This window comes from Oncorhynchus mykiss, chromosome 6, assembly GCF_057628025.1.
Source record: "Oncorhynchus mykiss isolate SJ-2025 chromosome 6, ASM5762802v1, whole genome shotgun sequence".
In the NCBI taxonomy this organism is placed as follows: domain Eukaryota; kingdom Metazoa; phylum Chordata; class Actinopteri; order Salmoniformes; family Salmonidae; genus Oncorhynchus; species Oncorhynchus mykiss.
In genome coordinates this window covers 4621930-4649794 of record NC_143027.1, presented here as the reverse complement: position 1 = coordinate 4649794, position 27865 = coordinate 4621930, and the positions used below count along the sequence as shown (strand labels likewise).

Here is a 27865-nt window from a genome sequence, read left to right as displayed (position 1 = left end):
AGAATTAAAAATAAGTGAATTTTAATTTATTTAGGAAAAAAAAAAAAACAATATGTTAGTTACATTATATACACAAACTATGGTACACAGAAGTCACAATGCAGTGAAAGATCATGTGAATGCAGCCAGTCACCTCCTTCAGTGATACAGTGTAGTCACGTTAATCTCAGTCGGCTCGCTCTACCCAAAAGAGCACGCTCACACACACCACGGTCATACCACACAAATAACAAAAAGACATACACTCAAAACACAAGCAGACAAATACTGCAACTCACAACTATTAAACAACTAATGTAAATGTGCGTCAGTACAGGCTGTACTTGGGGGTTGATAAATAAAGCTCGGTCTTGCAGTGCTTCCATTCTTCATAAATTAATAAAAAATATATACAGTAAAGAGACTAGGTTTGTTGGGGAATGTCCGATAACACATTAACACCATTTTCCTAATCCGAGTTGACTGCCAGTCTGCACAAACAAACACTAAGGATCGTCAAGACAGTCCTGACAGACAGTACAATTAAGGACCGCCCCAAACCCCTCCCACACAGCACGTGCCTCCCGTCGCCCCATTTGACAGAGACCGGAGTCATGCGAGCATCAGTAACCAACGGAAACCATCCAGCAGCTCAGACGAAGAGGTGCCGGTTCTTTCTTCCCTCCGTCGGGTTCCCATGGTGACAGTGTATTGATCGTTGAAGTCCTGAATCATTATATGTGTAATCTGTCAAAAAAAATCAAAACAAAAGAACAATCAATAACCATGATTGACATCAGACCGACAATCTCAGGACCTAATGGTCTAAAGTAATAAAGATTTATTCAGAGTCAAATAAGACACCGTTAGGGGAATTCAACAAAACACTATTTGAATGGGCTGGGCTGTACCTTTTGTTACTGGGTTTTACCTCCCAGCCATCGCGACACTTGACGTACGTGATCCCCTGTCCTGGAGTGATCTCAGTCAATGAGGGGTCCTGGGCACAGAACGTGAACCTACACAAGCACAAACAAGGAAAAAAATAAAAATAAAATAAAAAGTCAATATGAGAAGTGTAAGACAACAAAAAAAAAGGCAAAGAGCAAGACACTTAACTAAATATGCCAAAGCAGAGTCCCAGTTTAAAAAGTGAAAAGAACAAAAAAAGTATAATTGACTCATGACAACATCCCAGTTTCTGAGTGTTTTATCAAATCAGATGGTCGCCGTGGTGAACCACCAACCACCCAATGGAATTACAACTAACATTTCTAAAAAATTTAACAAAATGGCTGCCGCTGTTCTCCCACCCCAACTTACTTCTTCTGAGTTTCTCCACACTTGACACGGATCCTACGGACCTCCAACACCTGGTTGGTGGGCTTGCTGCTGCTCTTCCAGTCCCAGAAGTTCTTCTTAATGCTTTTCCAGAAGGACCCGAAGGACTCAGACGCCCCCTCCCAGCTCAGACGGATCTTCAGCAGGTCCCCAATGTCATCCTCGGTGAAGACCAGGAAGGTGTTGGTCAGGTTCAAACCCACTTTGTTAGGACTGGAGGGGGGGGGGGGGGGGGGGGACAACAACACACAAAAGGGTCAATCACAGGTAATTTACCAAACAGTAAATAGTTTTCACTTATTTGCTATTAAGTGAGAAGTTAAGGGCTTGGATCAAAACCCACACATTCAAATGAGCAGCACCACAATCCTAACTTCACCCATTCAGTACAGAGGTTTTTTCCCCCCACCAACACACAGCTTTGAGACCTAGTACAAGTCACAATATCGGTGCAATAGTACTACTCAAGATCCTTCACCTTGGGTTAGGTCTAGTATAGTAATACCACGTACTCACATGTCTACATGCAAGTCTTGGCTGTCGTTGTGAGCGCCATACAGTTTCACGTAGAAGGTCGGGTCAGCATTGTCAGCCTGCTTTCTGTTGAACACATGCATCTTCATCTGATAATGGATCCCTAGGAGGGACAAACAGCCCAAGAGGGTTAAAAATCACTTCCATCAACACGAGGGGCAAAGATTTCATTTATACAGGAGATTACAGTGGCTTTATGACTGTAAGGTGTGTCAAAACAAGTTGAGATATCAGTACCAGTAGCCAAGGGATAAGAAACAAGGCATTACAGATGTAGATTTATAACAGGAGGATTTAAACCCAGAGCCCGCGGCAGGAGGCTCTAAACCCAGAGCCCGCGGCAGGAGGATTTAAACCCAGAGCCCGCGGCAGGAGGCTTTAAACCCAGAGCCCGCGGCAGGAGGATTTAAACCCAGAGCCCGCGGCAGGAGGATTTAAACCCAGAGCCCGCGGCAGGAGGATTTAAACCCAGAGCCCGCGGCAGGAGGATTTAAACCCAGAGCCCGCGGCAGGAGGATTTAAACCCAGAGCCCGCGGCAGGAGGATTTAAACCCAGAGCCCGCGGCAGGAGGATTTAAACCCAGAGCACACTAGTAAGCTAAAGAAAAGGAGGAAAAACTAGAACCTGGTTACAGTTTCTGTTGGAACCACTAAACCAACCATTGGGCTACAAAACACCGCTCACCTCCGAAGGGTGTGTCGGCGCGGGTCTTCAGGTACATCTTGCTGTTGCGCCTCTTCCTCGTCTTCTTGGCGTTGTAACCCATCTGGTTGCAGCGGTTCTTGCGGCAGCTCAGGCAGATGCCCTTCTTGAAGCGTTCGGGGTCTGTGCACTGGTAGGCGAAGCTCGTGTGCTCCTTGCTAAGCAGAGAGTCCACAAACAGGTGTACGGCTCGCTCGTGCTCACACTTCATCACATCCATGAAGTCTGGAGAGGGAAAGACGGGTCAGATTAACTCAACAGATAAACCAGTACGGTACTGTGTCCAAATTAAGGTTGCAGAATTCCCAGAGTTTCAGAAATCTTGTTTGGAGGATTCCTTGAACCAGGAGGGACTGTATTACAAGAGAATCCACCAAGCAAGATTTATTAAAATAAAATAAAAAATTATAATTAAAAACTAAATTTGGGAAAGATTCAGAAGATGTTGGTCTCCACGTCTCGGTGACTACTCACTTCCTCCGGAGGCGCTGGTCAGCACGCTGGTCAGGTCACAGCCCGGCTGCACGTCTCCTCCGTTGGGATAGATGTCGATGTCTCCGATTGGTTGCTGAATGCCTATGCTCACTCCCAGAGCCTCGCGAGTGTACGTATGCAGGACATCTACGAAGTCAGCGTCGTCCGAAGAGAGGCGCTTCTCATCCCCCACCCCCTCAAACATGGGCCCTGCCGGGTCTAGACCTATAGGAGAGATGGGGAAACAGGAACGTCTCATTTGGTGGACAAGACAGGGGTTGTGTCAAACGTGTCTAACATGTGTAGGCATACAGTCAATACAACCGAAACTATAGACATCTTAACACAGCCGTCGCTCCATAAAGACGTGTTTGACGCCAGTTAGATATTTGACTATAAGGAGCTTTACCCTAATGGGTACTTGTTTCCTATTGGACGATATGGAGCTTTACCCTAATGGGTACTTGTTTCCTATTGGACGATATGGAGCTTTACCCTAATGGGTACTTGTTCCCTATTGGACGATATGGAGCTTTACCCTAATGGGTACTTGTTTCCTATTGGACGATATGGAGCTTTACCCTAATGGGTACTTGTTACCTATTGGACTAGTATGGATTTTGATTTACAGGAGCTTGGCACCGTGCCAAAGGGTCATGAGAGGTCAGAGTTGTAAAGGAGCAACAGTGAGTGATGTCATACCGTCGTCGAGCCACTTACCTGTGATTCGGCCGACGCTCCCTCGCACAAACGTGCCAGCGTAGCCCGCCACATGGGCCCCCAAGCTGTAGCCAATCAGGTGCACATTCTGCAAGGGCATCTGCTGTTCCTCCTATCGAATACAAGACAACACACACATCAGCTGCTGCTGCTACACTGAACAAGACCTGGCCCTCGGCCAATAGCAGTCAGTCATTCCCTGGGCACCAGCCAATCCCAGCGGAGATAATGAGGGCAGAATACGTTCCCGCTCTTCCTTCCATGCAACAGCACCTCTACCTTCTGCCTCAATCTACTTCCCTATCCACAGCCTGAACCCTGGGCTTGCGTGTCAGCCGTGTCCTGATCTGGTTCAGGGGACAGGGCCTGAATGAGTTGTTGGATGCGTCCCAATGCTGTTAAAAAGCCTCCTTTCCCTCAATCATCCACCTGAACAGACTAGATGAGTAAAAAGGAAAGCAAGTACAGTGGATTTGAGCTAAACCCAGTCTCTGCTTTTAGTGGAAGTCAAGTCACGAATGAGGGGAGAGGACTGGGAATGCAGCCATTGGCTCGTGATGAGAGCGATTCCAATCGCAAAACTAGATACAGGACAACTCTTCCTCAAGAGCATCTGCCGAGTCCCGGCCAATCAAATGGAAATGACAGCATACTCAGAACTCGTTAGAATTCTAGAATACCAGAGTTCCCACCCACACCTGCAAAGGTTGCCAGCGGCTTCCCGGCTGTTCTGTTGCTAAGGGAAACTTCCCTGCAAGCCAATCCTGCGCAACACATTACTACTACAGTAGCCAGTTGGTCGGCTTGGAAGGGTGTTAGGCTATTCAGCTGTGCTCTAGCACACTGGACTCCATGTGTCCTGGATCCGCTAAGCTTCTGGAGACAGTACTGTCCTCTGTCAGTATTTGTAAGCCTAGAGATCAATGTATACAAACCAAATTCACCAATAGAAGACATCACATAACTATCAAGTCAATTCAAATCAATTACAAACCTGGAGCCAGTTGATGGTGGTGGCGACGCTGAGGCCGACTTGGTAGGTGTGGTTGACAGCGTCAGGGTAGAGCTGGTGGGCCATGGGCAGCCATTCAACGATGACCACGTTGGCCTCTGGCTCTCGCTCCATCATGGCCGCCACCAGCTTTCGCATCCAACTCTCAAACATCCCGCTCATCTGGAGGAGGGGGGAGAGGGGGGTTCTCAAATAGTCAGTGATCCTCAAACTGTCACACACACACACACACACTTCTAAAAACACAAAGACTCATTGAGGCCAACTGTGTGAGGGTAGTCGAGAAGGGAGTCTGTTTTACCGTCCAGCCGTGGATGATGAAGATGGTCTTGGCTGTGACGTTGAATCCACATTCCAGCAGACTCCTCTTCTCACCAGGCACCAGGATGCAGCCGTCCACGTCTAGATCCAGACTCTTCCTCATGTTGTATGTGATAAGGTCATGGACCGTCTCATCCTCGCCACGCGGCACTTTAAACTCCTCATCTGAGAAAGAGAGAGGAGTGAAGGAAGAGGGAGAGGAAACAGGAGAGGGGGGGGGGGGGGGGGGGGGACATCAGTATTAGTATCATCTAGGTGCACCTCAGTGTTGTCCTGGATTCTTCATCTTCCATTCAGCGCACCAGCCTGGTGAAAGGCATATGGTGAATATCTATCAGGAGCTTTGCTTCACAGATCAACTCTGTGTAGTACAGATGGGAGGAGAAGCAGTAAGGAAGGGAAGCTGTTACTGTAAAGCCATCTTTACCAATTATTTCTATGACAACGCCCTGAAATCACCTGTTAATGTAGTACAGACATTGTAGTCTATACAGTTGAGCCATACAGCAGCTAGGATATATACAAAAAAACATTTAAAAAAACGCTCGGGGCGGCACGGTAGCCTAGTAACCGAAAAGTTGCAAGTTCAAATCCCCGAGCTGACAAGGTACAAATCTGTTCTGCCCCTGAACAGGCAGTTAACCCACTGTTCCTAGACCAGTTAACCCACTGTTCCTAGGCCGTCATTGAAAATAAGAATTTGTTCTTAACTGACTTGCCTAGTAAAATAAAAAGGTTAAATAAACATACAAAAATGGCTTACCCACCGCTATTATCCATTCTGATTGCCTAGTCACATTAACGCGATACGAGTAGGCCTGCTCCTTGTATATAGTGTCCTTGTTATTTTATTACCATTGACGTTTTTCTTATTTTTTATTTTTTTAAACTCTGCATTGTTGTAAGCATTTTAGTGTAGTCTACACGTGTTAAACTCGGCGCACATGAATCGCTACCGTGGCCTCTCTGCCACTGGCGCACGGCCACATCTCCGCACGCCAGAGCTCCACACTGTTTAACACTGGTCGTGCTCGTACTGACACGCTTTCACACGAACACTCAGGATATCTGCAGTTAAATAAAGAGGGAAGTTGGTCCTACTGTAGTCAGGATAGTAATTCAGAAATATATTCATATTTAGATAACTTTTTGTTACGACTGGCACATGAGCATAAATTCCTCTCAGGAACAGAACAGGATAGTGGAATTGTGGACATTACATTAAATAGCTTTCATGTTAAAATGTAAAGATAATCGGAATTTAACATTGGAATTTAGATTGATCGCTTAGGCCTACTTTTAAATAGACTCGCGGTGCACTGACTGGGTTCTCAGTAAAACACGGATAAATCTGAAATTCTCAGTCAATATGGAACAGGAGACGTGGCGTCTTGTCCGGGTTTTGCGCCACATTGTTAACCCTTCCTAAAGTCACTCTTTCAACTCACGAAAACTGGCTTAAGAGTCATTGACCCTTTCTTCATGGTGTCTCTCCCTTATGAGCCAAACTCCAGTAGGTAATCTAGACTAATATTTAAATTTAGGGCAGGCTATCCGAATATGATTTTAAAAAGAGTCAATGAAATAGTTTGCGATTAGATTTAATATACTTTTACCTTTGAAAATTGTGTTTTCGTCCGCTCCCGACACAAAGAAAGCAACTGCACAAAGTAAGAAATTCCACAACAAAAGAGTGCTATTTTTCATTTCTTCTAAAAAAAAAAAGAATGTAACGCGCGTTAGTTGTTCAGATAATAACTGGAAGGTTCACAGTTGGTGTTTTTCAGTGAGCCTGTCCAATGAACCAAGTGTAATTGAAAAGCCGGCGGCAGTGTTTCGTATGTGCCTGAAAACCGGTAGCAGCAGAGTGAATGTATGAACTTGCGTCAAGTTTCTCATTACAGATTTAAATAGTTTCTCCTTTAGTCATCTGATCATCGGCAGATCGCTACTTGGGAATTCTAGGCCTGTAATTGGTCAAGCCCCCATTTGTTTACGTTTTAAAGGCGTGGCGAAGAAAAGGATGAATGAGTTTGTAGTAGGCTTCTCGCGTTGCTTCTTTTTAACCCTTTCAGGGCGGTGTGTAAAAAACAAACCATGTGATTTGCACCTGTATGGCTTCGAGTATGTGGAGTAGCCTACACTGAGTACACAACTAGGCTACAGTGAGGCATGGAAGACAAATGTTAATATCTCAGTTACAACATGTCATAACCTGTAGGCATCACACAGCCGCATGCTTTTGTCTCTAAATCTTCAAGTCAAACTGGACCTCCCTTTGCCATTTACCCCCATAGTAACCACTCACATTTATATAGGCTATGGTTTGACAGTCAAAACACAGAGAGATTAGGTCGATTTTTTTTGTGTGTGTGTTTCAGAGAGTAAATGTTATTGTCTAATTGTGATGATCAATTATTCAACTTTAGAAAAATAAAAGTGCAACATGTAAAGTGTTGGTCCTATGTTTCATGAGCTGAAAAAAATGTTTAAAAAACCCACAGAAATTTCCATAAGCGCAAAAAAAACATATTTCTCTCAAATGTTGCACACAAATGTGTTTTCATCCCTGTTAGTGAGCATTTATCCTTTGCCCAGATAATCCATCCACCTGACAGGTGTGGCATACTAAGAAGCTGATTAAACAGCATGATCATTACACAGGTGCACCTTGTGTTGGGGACAATAAAAGTCCACTTTAAAATGTGCAGTTTTGTCACACAACACAATGCCATTGATGTCTCAACTTTTTAGGGAGTGTGCAATTGTAATGCTGCCTGCAGGAATGTCAACCAGAGCTGTTGCCAGAGAATGTAATGTTAATTTATCTAACATAAGCTAACACAAGCTGCCTCCATCATTGTTTTAGAGAATTTGGCAGTATGTCCAACGGGCCTCACAACCGGAGACCACGTGTAACCACGGCAGCCCAGGACCGCCACATCCAGCTTCTTCACCTGCGGGATCATCTGAGTAAGGGGAAGAGGGGTGCTGAGGAGTATTTCTGTCTGTAATAAATCCCTTTTGTGGGGAAAAACTCATTCTAATTGGCTGGGCCTGGATCGCCAGTGGGTGGGCCTGGCTGCCAAGTGGGTGGGCCTATGCCCTCCAAGGCCCACCCATGGCTGCTCCCCTGCCCAGTCATGTGAAATCCATAGATTAGGGCGTAGTGAATTTATTTAAATTGACTGATTGATTGTATATGAACTTTAAATCATAAACAATATTTGAGATTGTTGCATGTTATGTTAACATTTTTGTTCAGTATAATTTGTGTGGCTTCGGGTTGCATTCAATAGAGTGCGATAACAAGAAAATGTCCAGCCTCGCATGGACAAAAAAATAATAATATTATATTCTATAGGCTTATATTCTGAGAACTAGAAGAGACAATTAAAACAGGGATGTGGCTGAAGAAAAGCATCACCCTCTGCTAGCCCATGGGAATGTTTAAAGGCCCCGCGTAGCACGCAATGGGGGGAGGGGATTGTTTACCTCTCTCTCGCTCTCTCTGTTTCTCTCTCTCTCTCTCTCTCTGTCTCTCTCTCTCTCTGTCTCTCTCTCTCTCTCTGTCTCTCTCTCTCTCTCTCTCTCTCTCTCTCTGTCTCTCTCTCTGTCTCTCTCTCTGTCTCTCTCTCTCTGCCTCTCTCTCTCTGTCTCTCTCTCTCTGTCTCTCTCTCTCCCTCTCTCTCTCTGTCTCTCTCTCTGTCTCTCTCTGCCTCGCTCTCTCTCTCTCTCTGGCAAGGTGCCAAGGCTGCTCACTGACGGAGTTTCAATTGATGAGGGGAAGAATAGGTTCACTCAAGCAAGGCCTCGGCTACAATAATACCAGTGTTTACACACATACATGAGCGCACAGTAGGACGTTCTGCTGGAGATATTTACACCTGCTACCCGCTGGTGCCTCGGCAGGAGCTGAGGAGATTCCCTTGAATTTATGAAACACACAGCGTCTCTCTCTCTCTCTCTCTCTCTCTCTCTCTCTCTCTGACATCTCTATACTCTTAGATAAACAAGCAGTTAGGCCTATCAGATGTTGCTGATGTGCTTTCTAATGTGTTTTATTATGCTTGTGTTAAATAACGTTGTCAGCACTGTTAACAACCCTCGTCATGACTTAATGCTCAAGAAGGAATTACCAAATGGTTCTATTCAAAGCTCATCTGAGTCTCCATGCAGATAAAGATAGATGGATATTTTTAATCTCTGCTTCATCAAAACGTTGGACAACATTCATGGAAAGATTACACTTGCTGTTACAAATAACCAGAGCCCTTTCATGTCATTGCAGCCTGCTGCCTGCTTAGGTACTGCTACTTCTCAGTGGGATGGATATGGTTGCTATCTATCAGCTGGTTGGGCTCTATCAGCTGGTTGCTCTCTATCAGCTGTTTATGCTCTAACAGCTGGTTATGCTCTGTCAGCTGGTTGCTCTCTATCAGCTGGTTGTGCTCTATCAGCTGGTCATGCTCTATCAGCTGGTTGTGCTCTATCAGCTGGTTGTGCTCTATCAGCTGGTCGTGCTCTATCAGCTGGTCATGCTCTATCAGCTGGTTATGCTCTATCAGCTGGTTGCTCTCTATCAGCTGGTTGTGCTCTATCAGCTGGTCATGCTCTATCAGCTGGTTGTGCTCTATCAGCTGGTCATGCTCTATCAGCTGGTCATGCTCTATCAGCTGGTTGTGCTCTATCAGCTGGTCATGCTCTATCAGCTGGTTGTGCTCTATCAGCTGGTTGTGCTCTATCAGCTGGTCATGCTCTATCAGCTGGTTGTGCTCTATCAGCTGGTCATGCTCTATCAGCTGGTTGTGCTCTATCAGCTGGTTATGCTCTATCAGCTGGTTATGCTCTATTGGCTGGTTATGCTCTATCAGCTGGTTATGCTCTATCAGCTGGTTATGCTCTATCAGCTGGTTATGCGCTATCAGCTGGTCGTGCTGTATCAGCTGGTTATGCTCTATCAGCTGGATGTGCTCTATCAGCTGGTTATGCTCTATCAGCTGGTTGTGCTCTATCAGCTGGTTATGCTCTATCAGCTGGTCGTGCTCTATCAGCTGGTTATGCTCTATCAGCTGGTTATGCTCTATCAGCTGGTTGCTCTCTATCAGCTGGTTGTGCTCTATCAGCTGGTCGTGCTCTATCAGCTGGTTGTGCTCTATCACTGGTTGCTCTCTATCAGCTGGTTGCTCTCTATCAGCTGGTCGTGCTCTATCAGCTGGTCATGCTCTATCAGCTGGTTGTGCTCTATCAGTTGGTTATGCTCTATCAGCTGGTTGCTCTCTATCAGCTGGTTGTGCTCTATCAGCTGGTCGTGTTCTGTCAGCTGGTTATGCTCTATCAGCTGGTTAAGCTCTATCAGCTGGTTGCTCTCTATCAGCTGGTTGTGCTCTATCAGCTGGTTTCAGTCTATCAGCTGGTTGCTCTCTATCAGCTGGTTGTGCTCTATCAGCTGGTTTCAGTCTATCAGCTGGTTGCTCTATATCAACTGGTTGTGCTCTATCAGCTGGTTGTGCTCTATCAGCTGGTTGTGCTCTATCAGCTGGTTGCAGTCTATCAACTGGCTCTGCTCTATCAGCTGGTTATGCTCTATCAGCTGGTTATGCTCTATCAGCTGGTTGCTCTCTATCATCTGATTGTAGTATATCAGCTGGTTGTGCTCTATCAGCTGGTTGTAGTATATCAGCTGGTTGCTCTCTATCAGCTGGTTGTGCTCTATCAGCTGGTTGCTCTCTATCAGCTGGTTATGCTCTATCAGCTGGTTTCAGTCTATCAGCTGGTTGTGCTCTATATCAACTGGTTATGCTCTATCAGCTGGTTGTGCTCTATCAGCTGGTTGCTCTCTATCAGCTGGTTGTGCTCTATCACTGGTTGCTCTCTATCAGCTGGTTGCTCTCTATCAGCTAGTTGTGCTCTATCAGCTGGTCGTGCTCTGTCAGCTGGTTATGCTCTATCAGCTGGTTATGCTCTATCAGCTGGTTGCTCTCTATCAGCTGGTTGTGCTCTATCAGCTGGTTTCAGTCTATCAGCTGGTTGCTCTATATCAACTGGTTATGCTCTATCAGCTGGTTGTGCTCTATCAGCTGGTTGCTCTCTATCAGCTAGTTATGCTCTATCAGCTGGTTGTGCTCTATCAGCTGGTGGTGCTCTATCAGCTGGTTGCTCTCTATCAGCTAGTTGTGCTCTATCAGCTGGTTGTGCTCTATCAGCTGGTTGCTCTCTATCAGCTGGTTATGCTCTATCAGCTGGTTGTGCTCTGTCAGCTGGTTGCTCTCTATCAGCTTGTTATGCTCTATCAGCTGGTTGTGCTCTATCAGCTGGTTATGCTCTATCAGCTGGTTGCAGTCTATCAACTGGCTCTGCTCTATCAGCTGGTTATGCTCTATCAGCTGGTTGTGCTCTATCAGCTGGTTGTAGTATATCAGCCAGTTGTGCTCTATCAGCTGGTTGCTCTCTATCGCTGGTTGTGCTCTATCAGCTGGTCGTGTTCTGTCAGCTGGTTATGCTCTATCAGCTGGTTAAGCTCTATCAGCTGGTTGCTCTCTATCAGCTGGTTGTGCTCTATCAGCTGGTTTCAGTCTATCAGCTGGTTGCTCTCTATCAGCTGGTTGTGCTCTATCAGCTGGTTTCAGTCTATCAGCTGGTTGCTCTATATCAACTGGTTGTGCTCTATCAGCTGGTTGTGCTCTATCAGCTGGTTATGCTCTATCAGCTGGTTGCAGTCTATCAACTGGCTCTGCTCTATCAGCTGGTTATGCTCTATCAGCTGGTTGCTCTCTATCAGCTGATTGTAGTATATCAGCTGGTTGTGCTCTATCAGCTGGTTGTAGTATATCAGCTGGTTGCTCTCTATCAGCTGGTTGTGCTCTATCAGCTGGTTGCTCTCTATCAGCTGGTTATGCTCTATCAGCTGGTTTCAGTCTATCAGCTGGTTGTGCTCTATATCAACTGGTTATGCTCTATCAGCTGGTTGTGCTCTATCAGCTGGTTGCTCTCTATCAGCTGGTTGTGCTCTATCACTGGTTGCTCTCTATCAGCTGGTTGCTCTCTATCAGCTAGTTGTGCTCTATCAGCTGGTCGTGCTCTGTCAGCTGGTTATGCTCTATCAGCTGGTTATGCTCTATCAGCTGGTTGCTCTCTATCAGCTGGTTGTGCTCTATCAGCTGGTTTCAGTCTATCAGCTGGTTGCTCTATATCAACTGGTTATGCTCTATCAGCTGGTTGTGCTCTATCAGCTGGTTGCTCTCTATCAGCTAGTTATGCTCTATCAGCTGGTTGTGCTCTATCAGCTGGTGGTGCTCTATCAGCTGGTTGCTCTCTATCAGCTAGTTGTGCTCTATCAGCTGGTTGTGCTCTATCAGCTGGTTGCTCTCTATCAGCTGGTTATGCTCTATCAGCTGGTTGTGCTCTGTCAGCTGGTTGCTCTCTATCAGCTTGTTATGCTCTATCAGCTGGTTGTGCTCTATCAGCTGGTTATGCTCTATCAGCTGGTTGCAGTCTATCAACTGGCTCTGCTCTATCAGCTGGTTATGCTCTATCAGCTGGTTGTGCTCTATCAGCTGGTTGTAGTATATCAGCCAGTTGTGCTCTATCAGCTGGTTGCTCTCTATCAGCTGGTTGTGCTCCATCAGCTGGTCATGCTCTATCAGCTGGTTGCTCTCTATCAGCTGGTTGTGCTCTATCAGCTGGTTGTGCTCTATCAGCTGGTTGCTCTCTATCAGCTGGTTGCTCTCTATCAGCTGGTTGTGATCTATCAGCTGGTTGCTCTCTATCAGCTGGTTGTGCTCTATCAGCTGGTCATGCTCTATCAGCTGGTTGTGCTCTATCAGCTGGTCATGCTCTATCAGCTGGTTGTGCTCTATCAGCTGGTTATGCTCTATCAGCTGGTTATGCTCTATTGGCTGGTTATGCTCTATCAGCTGGTTATGCTCTATCAGCTGGTTATGCTCTATCAGCTGGTTATGCGCTATCAGCTGGTCGTGCTGTATCAGCTGGTTATGCTCTATCAGCTGGATGTGCTCTATCAGCTGGTTATGCTCTATCAGCTGGTTGTGCTCTATCAGCTGGTTATGCTCTATCAGCTGGTCGTGCTCTATCAGCTGGTTATGCTCTATCAGCTGGTTATGCTCTATCAGCTGGTTGCTCTCTATCAGCTGGTTGTGCTCTATCAGCTGGTCGTGCTCTATCAGCTGGTTGTGCTCTATCACTGGTTGCTCTCTATCAGCTGGTTGCTCTCTATCAGCTGGTCGTGCTCTATCAGCTGGTCATGCTCTATCAGCTGGTTGTGCTCTATCAGTTGGTTATGCTCTATCAGCTGGTTGCTCTCTATCAGCTGGTTGTGCTCTATCAGCTGGTCGTGTTCTGTCAGCTGGTTATGCTCTATCAGCTGGTTAAGCTCTATCAGCTGGTTGCTCTCTATCAGCTGGTTGTGCTCTATCAGCTGGTTTCAGTCTATCAGCTGGTTGCTCTCTATCAGCTGGTTGTGCTCTATCAGCTGGTTTCAGTCTATCAGCTGGTTGCTCTATATCAACTGGTTGTGCTCTATCAGCTGGTTGTGCTCTATCAGCTGGTTGTGCTCTATCAGCTGGTTGCAGTCTATCAACTGGCTCTGCTCTATCAGCTGGTTATGCTCTATCAGCTGGTTATGCTCTATCAGCTGGTTGCTCTCTATCATCTGATTGTAGTATATCAGCTGGTTGTGCTCTATCAGCTGGTTGTAGTATATCAGCTGGTTGCTCTCTATCAGCTGGTTGTGCTCTATCAGCTGGTTGCTCTCTATCAGCTGGTTATGCTCTATCAGCTGGTTTCAGTCTATCAGCTGGTTGTGCTCTATATCAACTGGTTATGCTCTATCAGCTGGTTGTGCTCTATCAGCTGGTTGCTCTCTATCAGCTGGTTGTGCTCTATCACTGGTTGCTCTCTATCAGCTGGTTGCTCTCTATCAGCTAGTTGTGCTCTATCAGCTGGTCGTGCTCTGTCAGCTGGTTATGCTCTATCAGCTGGTTATGCTCTATCAGCTGGTTGCTCTCTATCAGCTGGTTGTGCTCTATCAGCTGGTTTCAGTCTATCAGCTGGTTGCTCTATATCAACTGGTTATGCTCTATCAGCTGGTTGTGCTCTATCAGCTGGTTGCTCTCTATCAGCTAGTTATGCTCTATCAGCTGGTTGTGCTCTATCAGCTGGTGGTGCTCTATCAGCTGGTTGCTCTCTATCAGCTAGTTGTGCTCTATCAGCTGGTTGTGCTCTATCAGCTGGTTGCTCTCTATCAGCTGGTTATGCTCTATCAGCTGGTTGTGCTCTGTCAGCTGGTTGCTCTCTATCAGCTTGTTATGCTCTATCAGCTGGTTGTGCTCTATCAGCTGGTTATGCTCTATCAGCTGGTTGCAGTCTATCAACTGGCTCTGCTCTATCAGCTGGTTATGCTCTATCAGCTGGTTGTGCTCTATCAGCTGGTTGTAGTATATCAGCCAGTTGTGCTCTATCAGCTGGTTGCTCTCTATCGCTGGTTGTACTCTATCAGCTGGTCGTGTTCTGTCAGCTGGTTATGCTCTATCAGCTGGTTAAGCTCTATCAGCTGGTTGCTCTCTATCAGCTGGTTGTGCTCTATCAGCTGGTTTCAGTCTATCAGCTGGTTGCTCTCTATCAGCTGGTTGTGCTCTATCAGCTGGTTTCAGTCTATCAGCTGGTTGCTCTATATCAACTGGTTGTGCTCTATCAGCTGGTTGTGCTCTATCAGCTGGTTATGCTCTATCAGCTGGTTGCAGTCTATCAACTGGCTCTGCTCTATCAGCTGGTTATGCTCTATCAGCTGGTTGCTCTCTATCAGCTGATTGTAGTATATCAGCTGGTTGTGCTCTATCAGCTGGTTGTAGTATATCAGCTGGTTGCTCTCTATCAGCTGGTTGTGCTCTATCAGCTGGTTGCTCTCTATCAGCTGGTTATGCTCTATCAGCTGGTTTCAGTCTATCAGCTGGTTGTGCTCTATATCAACTGGTTATGCTCTATCAGCTGGTTGTGCTCTATCAGCTGGTTGCTCTCTATCAGCTGGTTGTGCTCTATCACTGGTTGCTCTCTATCAGCTGGTTGCTCTCTATCAGCTAGTTGTGCTCTATCAGCTGGTCGTGCTCTGTCAGCTGGTTATGCTCTATCAGCTGGTTATGCTCTATCAGCTGGTTGCTCTCTATCAGCTGGTTGTGCTCTATCAGCTGGTTTCAGTCTATCAGCTGGTTGCTCTATATCAACTGGTTATGCTCTATCAGCTGGTTGTGCTCTATCAGCTGGTTGCTCTCTATCAGCTAGTTATGCTCTATCAGCTGGTTGTGCTCTATCAGCTGGTGGTGCTCTATCAGCTGGTTGCTCTCTATCAGCTAGTTGTGCTCTATCAGCTGGTTGTGCTCTATCAGCTGGTTGCTCTCTATCAGCTGGTTATGCTCTATCAGCTGGTTGTGCTCTGTCAGCTGGTTGCTCTCTATCAGCTTGTTATGCTCTATCAGCTGGTTGTGCTCTATCAGCTGGTTATGCTCTATCAGCTGGTTGCAGTCTATCAACTGGCTCTGCTCTATCAGCTGGTTATGCTCTATCAGCTGGTTGTGCTCTATCAGCTGGTTGTAGTATATCAGCCAGTTGTGCTCTATCAGCTGGTTGCTCTCTATCAGCTGGTTGTGCTCCATCAGCTGGTCATGCTCTATCAGCTGGTTGCTCTCTATCAGCTGGTTGTGCTCTATCAGCTGGTTGTGCTCTATCAGCTGGTTGCTCTCTATCAGCTGGTTGTGCTCTATCAGCTGGTTGCTCTCTATCAGCTGGTTGTGATCTATCAGCTGGTTGCTCTCTATCAGCTGGTTGTGCTCTATCAGCTGGTCATGCTCTATCAGCTGGTTGTGCTCTATCAGCTGGTCATGCTCTATCAGCTGGTTGTGCTCCATCAGCTGGTTATGCTCTATCAGCTGGTTACTCTCTATCAGCTGGTCATGCTCTATCAGCTGGTTGCTCTCTATCAGCTGGTCGTGCTCTATCAGCTGGTTACTCTCTATCAGCTGGTCATGCTCTATCAGCTGGTTGTGCTCTATCAGCTGGTTATGCTCTATCAGCTGGTTATGCTCTATCAGCTGGTTATGCTCTATCAGCTGGTTGTGCTCTATCAGCTGGTTAATCTCTATCAGCTGGTTGCTCTCTATCAGCTGGTTGCTCTCTATCAACTGGCTCTGCTCTATCAGCTGGTTATGCTCTATCAGCTGGTTATGCTCTATCAGCTGGTTGTGCTCTATCAGCTGGTTATGCTCTATCAGCTGGTTATGCTCTATCAGCTGGTTGTGCTCTATCAGCTGGTTAATCTCTATCAGCTGGTTGCTCTCTATCAGCTGGTTGCTCTCTATCAGCTGGTTATGCTCTATCAGCTGGTCGTGCCCTATCAGCTGGTCGTGCCCTATCAGCTGGTTATGCTCTATCAGCTGGTTATGCTCTATCAGCTGGTTGTGCTCTATCAGCTGGTTGTAGTATATCAGCTGGTTGCTCTCTATCAGCTGGTTGTGCTCCATCAGCTGGTTATGCTCTATCAGCTGGTTGCTCTCTATCAGCTGGTTGTGCTCTATCAGCTGGTTGTGATCTATCATCTGGTTGCTCTCTATCAGCTGGTCGTGCTCTATCAGCTGGTTACTCTCTATCAGCTGGTTGTGCTCTATCAGCTGGTCATGCTCTATCAGCTGGTCATGCTCTATCAGTTGGTTGTGCTCCATCAGCTGGTTATGCTCTATCAGCTGGTTGTGATCTATCAGCTGGTTGTGATCTATCAGCTGGTTGCTCTCTATCAGCTGGTCGTGCTCTATCAGCTGGTTACTCTCTATCAGCTGGTCATGCTCTATCAGCTGGTTGTGCTCTATCAGCTGGTCATGCTCTATCAGCTGGTTGTGCTCTATCAGCTGGTTATGCTCTATCAGCTGGTTATGCTCTATCAGCTGGTTATGCTCTATCAGCTGGTTATGCTCTATCAGCTGGTTGTGCTCTATCAGCTGGTTATGCTCTATCAGCTGGTTGCAGTCTATCAACTGGCTCTGCTCTATCAGCTGGTTATGCTCTATCAGCTGGTTATGCTCTATCAGCTGGTTGCTCTCTATCAGCTGATTGTAGTATATCAGCTGGTTGTGCTCTATCAGCTGGTTGTAGTATATCAGCTGGTTGCTCTCTATCAGCTGGTTGTGCTCTATCAGCTGGTTGCTCTCTATCAGCTGGTTATGCTCTATCAGCTGGTTTCAGTCTATCAGCTGGTTGTGCTCTATATCAACTGGTTATGCTCTATCAGCTGGTTGTGCTCTATCAGCTGGTTGCTCTCTATCAGCTGGTTATGCTCTATCAGCTGGTTGTGCTCTATCAGCTGGTTGTAGTATATCAGCTGGTTGCTCTCTATCAGCTGGTTGTGCTCCATCAGCTGGTTATGCTCTATCAGCTGGTTGCTCTCTATCAGCTGGTTGTGCTCTATCAGCTGGTTGTGATCTATCATCTGGTTGCTCTCTATCAGCTGGTCGTGCTCTATCAGCTGGTTACTCTCTATCAGCTGGTTGTGCTCTATCAGCTGGTCATGCTCTATCAGCTGGTCATGCTCTATCAGTTGGTTGTGCTCCATCAGCTGGTTATGCTCTATCAGCTGGTTGTGATCTATCAGCTGGTTGCTCTCTATCAGCTGGTCGTGCTCTATCAGCTGGTTACTCTCTATCAGCTGGTCATGCTCTATCAGCTGGTTGTGCTCTATCAGCTGGTTATGCTCTATCAGCTGGTTATGCTCTATCAGCTGGTTATGCTCTATCAGCTGGTTATGCTCTATCAGCTGGTTATGCTCTATCAGCTGGTTGTGCTCTATCAGCTGGTTATGCTCTATCAGCTGGTTGCAGTCTATCAACTGGCTCTGCTCTATCAGCTGGTTATGCTCTATCAGCTGGTTATGCTCTATCAGCTGGTTGCTCTCTATCAGCTGATTGTAGTATATCAGCTGGTTGTGCTCTATCAGCTGGTTGTAGTATATCAGATGGTTGCTCTCTATCAGCTGGTTGTGCTCTATCAGCTGGTTGCTCTCTATCAGCTGGTTATGCTCTATCAGCTGGTTTCAGTCTATCAGCTGGTTGTGCTCTATATCAACTGGTTATGCTCTATCAGCTGGTTGTGCTCTATCAGCTGGTTGTGCTCTGTCAGCTGGTTGCTCTCTATCAGCTTGTTATGCTCTATCAGCTGGTTGTGCTCTATCAGCTGGTTATGCTCTATCAGCTGGTTGCAGTCTATCAACTGGCTCTGCTCTATCAGCTGGTTATGCTCTATCAGCTGGTTGTGCTCTATCAGCTGGTTGTAGTATATCAGCCAGTTGTGCTCTATCAGCTGGTTGCTCTCTATCAGCTGGTTGTGCTCCATCAGCTGGTCGTGCTCTATCAGCTGGTTGCTCTCTATCAGCTGGTTGTGCTCTATCAGCTGGTTGTGCTCTATCAGCTGGTTGCTCTCTATCAGCTGGTTGTGCTCTATCAGCTGGTTGCTCTCTATCAGCTGGTTGTGATCTATCAGCTGGTTGCTCTCTATCAGCTGGTTGTGCTCTATCAGCTGGTCATGCTCTATCAGCTGGTTGTGCTCTATCAGCTGGTCATGCTCTATCAGCTGGTTGTGCTCCATCAGCTGGTTATGCTCTATCAGCTGGTTGCTCTCTATCAGCTGGTTGCGATCTATCAGCTGGTTGCTCTCTATCAGCTGGTCGTGCTCTATCAGCTGGTTACTCTCTATCAGCTGGTCATGCTCTATCAGCTGGTTGTGCTCTATCAGCTGGTTATGCTCTATCAGCTGGTTATGCTCTATCAGCTGGTTATGCTCTATCAGCTGGTTGTGCTCTATCAGCTGGTTAATCTCTATCAGCTGGTTGCTCTCTATCAGCTGGTTGCTCTCTATCAACTGGCTCTGCTCTATCAGCTGGTTATGCTCTATCAGCTGGTTATGCTCTATCAGCTGGTTGTGCTCTATCAGCTGGTTATGCTCTATCAGCTGGTTATGCTCTATCAGCTGGTTGTGCTCTATCAGCTGGTTAATCTCTATCAGCTGGTTGCTCTCTATCAGCTGGTTGCTCTCTATCAGCTGGTTATGCTCTATCAGCTGGTCGTGCCCTATCAGCTGGTCGTGCCCTATCAGCTGGTTATGCTCTATCAGCTGGTTATGCTCTATCAGCTGGTTGTGCTCTATCAGCTGGTTGTAGTATATCAGCTGGTTGCTCTCTATCAGCTGGTTGTGCTCCATCAGCTGGTTATGCTCTATCAGCTGGTTGCTCTCTATCAGCTGGTTGTGCTCTATCAGCTGGTTGTGATCTATCATCTGGTTGCTCTCTATCAGCTGGTCGTGCTCTATCAGCTGGTTACTCTCTATCAGCTGGTTGTGCTCTATCAGCTGGTCATGCTCTATCAGCTGGTCATGCTCTATCAGTTGGTTGTGCTCCATCAGCTGGTTATGCTCTATCAGCTGGTTGTGATCTATCAGCTGGTTGTGATCTATCAGCTGGTTGCTCTCTATCAGCTGGTCGTGCTCTATCAGCTGGTTACTCTCTATCAGCTGGTCATGCTCTATCAGCTGGTTGTGCTCTATCAGCTGGTCATGCTCTATCAGCTGGTTATGCTCTATCAGCTGGTTATGCTCTATCAGCTGGTTATGCTCTATCAGCTGGTTATGCTCTATCAGCTGGTTGTGCTCTATCAGCTGGTTGCTCTCTATCAGCTGGTTATGCTCTATCAGCTGGTCGTGCCCTATCAGCTGGTTATGCTCTATCAGCTGGTTATGCTCTATCAGCTGGTTGCGCTCTATCAGCTGGTTATGCTCTATCAGCTGGTTATGCTCTATCAGCTGGTTGCTCTCTATCAGCTGGTTGTGCTCTATCAGCTGGTTGTGATCTATCATCTGGTTGCTCTCTATCAGCTGGTCGTGCTCTATCAGCTGGTTACTCTCTATCAGCTGGTTGTGCTCTATCAGCTGGTCATGCTCTATCAGCTGGTCATGCTCTATCAGTTGGTTGTGCTCCATCAGCTGGTTATGCTCTATCAGCTGGTTGTGATCTATCAGCTGGTTGTGATCTATCAGCTGGTTGCTCTCTATCAGCTGGTCGTGCTCTATCAGCTGGTTACTCTCTATCAGCTGGTCATGCTCTATCAGCTGGTTGTGCTCTATCAGCTGGTCATGCTCTATCAGCTGGTTGTGCTCTATCAGCTGGTTATGCTCTATCAGCTGGTTATGCTCTATCAGCTGGTTATGCTCTATCAGCTGGTTGTGCTCTATCAGCTGGTTGTGCTCTATCAGCTGGTTGCTCTCTATCAGCTGGTTGCTCTCTATCAGCTGGTTATGCTCTATCAGCTGGTTATGCTCTATCAGCTGGTTATGCTCTATCAGCTGGTTGTGCTCTATCAGCTGGTTATGCTCTATCAGCTGGTTATGCTCTATCAGCTGGTTATGCTCTATCAGCTGGTTGCTCTCTATCAGCTGGTTGTGCTCTATCAGCTGTTTATACTCTATCAGCTGGTTATGCTCTATCAGCTGGTTATGCTCTATCAGCTTGTTGCTCTCTATCAGCTGGTTGCTCTCTATCAGCTGGTTATGCTCTATCAGCTGGTTGTGCTCTATCAGCTGGTTGCTCTCTATCAGCTGGTTGTGCTCTATCAGCTGGTTGCTCTCTATCAGCTGGTCGTGCTCTATCAGCTGGTTGCTCTCTATCAGCTGGTTGTGCTCTATCAGCTGGTCGTGCTCTATCAGCTGGTTGTGCTCTATCAGCTGGTCATGCTCTATCAGCTGGTTGTGCTCTATCAGCTGGTTGTGCTCTATCAGCTGGTCATGCTCTATCAGCTGGTCGTGCTCTATCAGCTGGTTGTGCTCTATCCCTTCATAGCAGCCAGAACCTCCAGACAGTGAGACAGACCTGTCCATTTCACAGCGCGTCAGACTTGTAAGACAACACGTCACCAATGTTATGTTGAAATAACCCTTGACCCTTCGGCCCTTTATGGAGTGGCCACTTGCTGATGCGTTCTCAATCACTCAAGTCTTTTTTTCGGGGAAAAAAAAAAAAAAAAAGAGAATTGAAACGATCAAAGTTCACTTATATCCCAACTGCAACTTGTCAATATTCCAAAACCCATTGGCGAGCATCGTGTCCCCCCGTGACCTGTTTTGTAACATGATTCCCTATGAAACGTTGCCAGATAGACACTCTCTGGTAATAGGAAATTAGAAAGTTATAAAAAAATAAAAAAGTTTAAAACAGCACCGAAGCACACGTCTCCACTCGATGGCTGCTCAATGTGCCTGCTAACTACGACTTCCTAGTGGCATTTTTTTTATTTTTTAAACACAGTGTTGAAACTTAGCTAGCAAGTGATTTTTTTTTTCTCCCACTGATAAACAGCTTGTAGATTGTTCTTTATTTAAGATAGTTTGACAGCTGATGAGGAAGTTATAGGCGTGCTATTGTTCTCAGAAATCAGCCCTGAGCATGCAGCCAAACTTTCCTGACTCCAAAGATTGTCTGCAGTGCACTGATTAGTTTTCATGCAAATGTTTTTAACTGGAGAAATACTACACCAAACACCTTCGCTAGATGTCAAATCGCGGGACTAAGACCACCTCGGCAAGCTCTTATTTCTCTTTGATTCATTTGGACTATTTTAAGGAAGTGGTTATGTTGTTGCTACGGTGACCCAGGAGGGACAAACAACAGTACCTGCAAAGGTATGATATGCCACACCCACATCAAACCACACCCCGAGACAACTTACGTTTGTTTGGCATCCGTCATGGCCGCTAGCGTTTCTTAAAGAGGCAGTCTTCAAAACGAGGCCAAATCAGGAAGAGCAGTAGCCCTTCCATATGGCGACACATCTTAACTCCTCCTCCACATTTACTGGATTGGTTGAACAGTGCAGAAGAGAAACAGAACCCAAACAGTTTTTTTTCTCTCTCTCTCTGTCTCATTTACACCTGCTACAGAGTCTGAGTGTTGATCTTTTTTTATTGTACCTTTATTTAACTAGGCAAGTCAGTTAAGAACAAATTCTTCTTCTTATTTTTTTTTTTTAAATTTTACCCCTTTTTCTCCCCAATTTCGTGGTATCCAATTGTTTTAGTAGCTACTATCTTGTCTCATCGCTACAACTCCCGTATGGGCTCGGGAGAGACGAAGGTTGAAAGTCATGCGTCCTCCGATACACAACCCAACCAAGCCGCTGCTTCTTTAACACAGCGCACATCCAACCCGGAAGCCAGCCGCACCAATGCGCCGGAGGAAACACCGTGCACCTGGCCACCCTGGCTAGCGTACACTGCGCCCAGCCCGACACAGGAGTCGCTGGTGCGCGATGAGACAAGGACACCCCTACCAACGCCCTTAACCACTGCGCCACCCGGGAGGCCCACAAATTCTTATTTTCAATGACGGCCTAGGAACAGTGGGTTAACTGCCTTGTTCAGGGGCAGAACAACAGATTTGTACCTTGTCAGCTCGGGGGTTTGAACTTGCTAGTCCACCGCTCTAACCACTAGGCTACCCTGCCGCCCCTAGTGACCATAGATAGAAACTGGGCCCTAATCACACACATCCATTCTATAGATAGATAGATTTGGATCTTTCTGTAACACACCGGGGCTGGTAAGAGATGACTAATAGGCTAGCCCTCTGTTCAAGTTGTTAGCGTCATGGCTTTTCCAACACGGAAATAATAATTCCTTGTAAATGAGAACATGCAAGTAGTAAGGTGTAAGTGATGACTGTGTAACATCAACCTGACCCCCCCATGGTCTATTTGTGGCACAAAGACATCCAACCATTCTTTCATATGGTTGGTCGGGCCTTATGCCTGTGTGAACATATGGAATGTATGTTTAACACACACACACACACACACACACACACACACACACACACACACACATACACACACACACACACACACACACACACACACACACACACACACACACACACACACACACACACACACACACACACACAGACAGACAGACAAACATGTCTGCTAGCCAGAAGGAGTTCAGGGTTGGTTTATTGGACAGTAGCGGTCATTAAATATCTCAATAGGTCTGTTTTCCAGGTCTGGATGCCAGTCTGTCTTCCAGGTCTGGATGCCAGTCTGTCTTCCAGGTCTGGATGCCAGTCTGTCTTCCAGGTCTGGATGCCAGTCTGTCTTCCAGGTCTGGATGCCAGCCTGTTTTCCAATCTGTTTTCCAGTCTGTTTTCCAGTCTGTTTTCCAGGTCTGGATGCCAGTCTGTTCTCCAGGTCTGGATGCCAGTCTGTTTCCCAGTCTGTTTTCCAGTCTGTTTTCCAGTCTGTTTTCCAGGTCTGGATGCCAGTCTGTTTTCCAATCTGTTTTCCAGTCTGTTTTCCAGTCTGTTTTCCAGGTCTGGATGCCAGTCTGTTTTCCAGGTCTGGATGCCAGTCTGTTCTCCAGGTCTGGATGCCAGTCTGTTCTCCAGGTCTGGATGCCAGTCTGTTTTCCAGGTCTGGATGCCAGTCTGTTCTCCAGGTCTGGATGCCAGTCTGTTCTCCAGGTCTGGATGCCAGTCTGTTCTCCAGGTCTGGATGCCAGTCTGTTCTCCAGGTCTGGATGCCAGTCTGTTTTCCAGGTTGTTGTTGTTTGGCCAAACAAGATTTGTTTGGCAAGGCAACAATGTGTCGTTGTCGAAAGCAGAAACAGTCGTTCAGCTACCAAGGCTACACTATTGTTGCTTGGCAACCCAGACTCCTTGCTCTGGCCAAACACAGACACAATGAGCCTGGATCTGAGTACCTCCCCGACCCTCCACTGAATGCCAACGCATTCGGGAGCCCGTCTGATTGGTCCAGAAACCGATGGGTTTGGACCATAGCCAGAACCACAAGCGTCAGTTTAAAAGCAAAAAAATCTGTCATTGGCTTTGATACTCTGATCAGATCCTACCTGGTCGGACAGTCACAGGCCTATCGAGCTGACATGCAACATGTGTAAGTTGATTCGAGGGTGATGCATTTCTTGTAAGTTAGGGATTTGATGAGCGGAGCACAGAGTGGGGTTCTGCTCTGGTGACAGTTAAAAAGAGGCGATGAGTGTTGTGTATTTTGACATTGAGAAAGGTTACGATACCATGTGGAGGGAAAGGGGTTGTTGATCAAGTTGAGTGCATCGGGCTTTGGGGGACGACTCTATAACTGGGCCATGGACTTCCTGTTTTGATCGAGTCATACAGATGAGGGCGGGGTCAGAATTTTCAATGTGATTTGATCAACGGTATTCCTCAGGGAAGTGTAGTTAGTCCTGTGTTCTTCACCCTGATGATAGATTACATTTTTTTTTTAAAAACACAGTTATTTTGGACGCAGTATTTGCACCCTACTGCAGTTATACTACAGTATACTGCAGTTATACTGCACTCTGGCTACAGTTATACTACAGTTATACTGCACTCTGGCTACAGTTATACTACAGTTATACTGCACTCTGGCTACAGTTATACTACAGTTATACTGCACTCTGGCTACAGTTATACTACAGTTATACTGCACTCTGGCTACAGTTATACTACAGTTATACTGCACTCTGGCTACAGTTATACTACAGTTATACTGCACTCTGGCTACAGTTATACTACATTTATACTGCACTTTGGCTACAGTTATACTACAGTTATACTGCACTCTGGCTACAGTTATACTACAGTTATACTGCAGTTATACTGCACTCTGGCTACAGTTATACTACAGTTATACTGCAGTTATACTGCACTCTGGCTACAGTTATACTGCAGTATACTACACTCTGTCTACAGTTATACTACAGTAAACTGCAGTTATACTGCACTCTGGCTACAGTTATACTACAGTATACTGCATTCTGGCTACAGTTATACTACAGTATACTGCAGTTATAATGCACTCTGGCTACAGTTATACTACAGTGCACTGCAGTTATACTGCATTCTGGCTACAGTTATACTGTACTCTAACTACAGTTATACTACAGTGTACTGCAGTTATACTGCACTCTGGCTACAGTTATACTACAGTTATACTGCACTCTGGCTACAGTTATACTACAGTATACTGCAGTTATACTGCACTCTGGCTACAGTTATACTACAGTTATACTGCACTCTGGCTACAGTTATACTACAGTTATACTGCACTCTGGCTACAGTTATACTACAGTTATACTGCACTCTGGCTACAGTTATACTACAGTTATACTGCAGTTATACTGCACTCTGGCTACAGTTATACTACAGTTATACTGCAGTTATACTGCACTCTGGCTACAGTTATACTGCAGTATACTACACTCTGTCTACAGTTATACTACAGTAAACTGCAGTTTTACTGCACTCTGGCTACAGTTATACTACAGTATACTGCATTCTGGCTACAGTTATACTACAGTATACTGCAGTTATAATGCACTCTGGCTACAGTTATACTACAGTGCACTGCAGTTATACTGCATTCTGGCTACAGTTATACTGTACTCTAACTACAGTTATACTACAGTGTACTGCAGTTATACTGCACTCTGGCTACAGTTATACTGCATTCTAACTACAGTTATACTACAGTATACTGCAGTTATACTGCACTCTGGCTACAGTTATACTACAGTATACTGCAGTTATACTGCACACTGGCTACAGCTATACTACAGTGTACTGCAGTTATACTGCACTCTGGCTACAGTTATACAACAGTGTACTGCAGTTATACTGCACTCTGGCTACAGTTATACTATAGTGCACTGCAGTTATACTGCACTCCTGCTACAGTTATACTGCACTCTAACTACAGTTATACTACAGTGTACTGCAGTTATACTGCACTCTGGCTACAGTTATACTGCATTCTAACTACAGTTATACTACAGTATACTGCAGTTATACTGCACTCTGGCTACAGTTATACTACAGTATACTGCAGTTATACTGCACTCTGGCTACAGTTATACTACAGTGCACTGCAGTTATACTGCACTCCTGCTACAGTTATACTGCACTCTAACTACAGTTATACTGCACTCTGGCTACAGTTATACTGCACTCTGGCTACAGTTATACTACAGTGCACTGCAGTTATACTGCACTCCTGCTACAGTTATACTGCACTCTAACTACAGTTATACTGCACTCTGGCTACAGTTATACTGCACTCTAACTACAGTTATACTGCAGTGTACTGCACTCTAAATACAGTTATACTGCAGTGTACTGCAGTTATACTGCAATCTTTTTTTTTTTTAAGGGAAGACATCTTCAACCATGAATGCGTTTTTTTGCGCAATGTATAACAATGAAGTTACGGACGTTTGCAGGAATAACAGGTTTCAAGGTATCCATGAGAAGAAGATTTCGGGTGATATTTTATTTTGACATGTTTAGCTGTCTGTGTAGTTTCTTCTGGCAGACTACTTTAATTAACAGAGTTGTTATTCTGCTATGTGGTTACCTGCTAACAAGTTAAACTCTATCGCACTCAAGTGGCCAACAAAGAAAATACACCTTTCTACAAATCTTTTTTTTTTTTTTGGAATGGAGTTAGTTCCAAACTTCACTTCAGTTCAGAGGTCGATCAATTCAATATTTATGTTCCTGCGAGGGCGCTTCTATTGTGGAATTTGGTACATGACACGTGCAGCAAGACACAGAGATGGTGTAGGTGAACAAGTAACAGTCAGGAAGAGACAGAAGGACAAACACTATATAACGTTTTCAAGCAATCAATCACACACAAAACTAGATTATGGTCATTTGTAGGCTACACTTTACATAACTCGGGTTCAACCAAAATACGTTTCTTCTTTCTAGGGAGTTATTTTTTTTCTTCTGGCGACTGTGCTCCTGCTTGCTCTTTGGGGTTGCGATACTGTAAAACACGTTGACAATCACCATGGAACTGATGAAAGATAAACCCGCACACAAACACAGTGTTAATTAACCTACGTCATGGGGTTTCGTGTATCTTACCTAGCTTGATGTGTATCTGAAGGGTTACATGACAGTAGCACTAGCAGCATGGCTTCAGCCCGTTGCTCCGGCGGGAGGCGGACCATGTGTGTGTGTGTGTGTGTGTGTCTTGAACAACATTGAGCAGGAAACAGTACAATTGCCTTCTAAATAAAAGTCCCCAAATGAAACTGATGCAAACGGATGAAAATGGCGGAATCATGCGACAATTAGACTGGAGAATGCTAAAACAAGGTTGGAATGTTGTTATATAAATTCAACAAAAGAAAATAATTAGTTAATTTCACCCCCCAAAAATCTGTTGAAATCGTAAATGAAATCATGTATGTATAGATTAAATAATTCCATTCTGGTCAACGTATAATATCATGTATAGCCTTACCTATGGATTTTGGGTGTGTTGGAGTGTCAGAGTGTAGAGTCCTGTCAGAGTGTAGAGTCCTGTCAGAGTGTAGAGTCCTGTCAGAGTGTAGAGTCCTGTCAGTGTGTAGAGTCCTGTCAGAGTGTAGAGTCCTGTCAGAGTGTAGAGTCCTGTCAGAATGTAGAGTCCTGTCAGTGTGTAGAGTCCTGTCAGAGTCCTGTCAGTGTGTAGAGTCCTGTCAAAGTCCTGTCAGTGTGTAGAGTCCTGTCAAAGTCCTGTCAGTGTGTAGAGTCCTGTCAGTGTGTAGAGTCCTGTCAGTGTGTAGAGTCCTGTCAGTGTGTAGAGTCCTGTCAAAGTCCTGTCAGTGTGTAGAGTCCTGTCAAAGTCCTGTCAGTGTGTAGAGTCCTGTCAGTGTGTAGAGTCCTGTCAAAG

The 27865-nt window shown here is 45.8% G+C and overlaps 1 protein-coding gene across 2 annotated transcripts; it reads right to left on the bottom strand.

Annotated features, from left to right (window-relative positions):
* Nucleotides 1-27170, bottom strand: lipg (lipase, endothelial). Of its 2 annotated transcripts, none has more exons than XM_090236867.1 (10): nt 27073-27170; nt 5065-5249; nt 4746-4925; nt 3752-3863; nt 3032-3256; nt 2540-2782; nt 1837-1957; nt 1303-1533; nt 891-998; nt 1-726 (listed from the first exon to the last, which is right to left on the bottom strand). In XM_090236867.1, the coding sequence occupies exons 2-10, from the start codon at nt 5185-5187 to the stop codon at nt 714-716; spliced, it is 1356 nt and encodes a 451-aa protein (XP_090092993.1). In that variant the 5' UTR covers nt 5188-5249; nt 27073-27170; the 3' UTR covers nt 1-713. The 2 variants fall into 2 exon arrangements, with proteins under 2 accessions (XP_090092993.1, XP_021460791.2); XM_021605116.3 differs by lacking the exon at nt 27073-27170 and adding an exon at nt 6701-7006.
* Between the last annotated feature and the right edge of the window lie 695 nt (nt 27171-27865).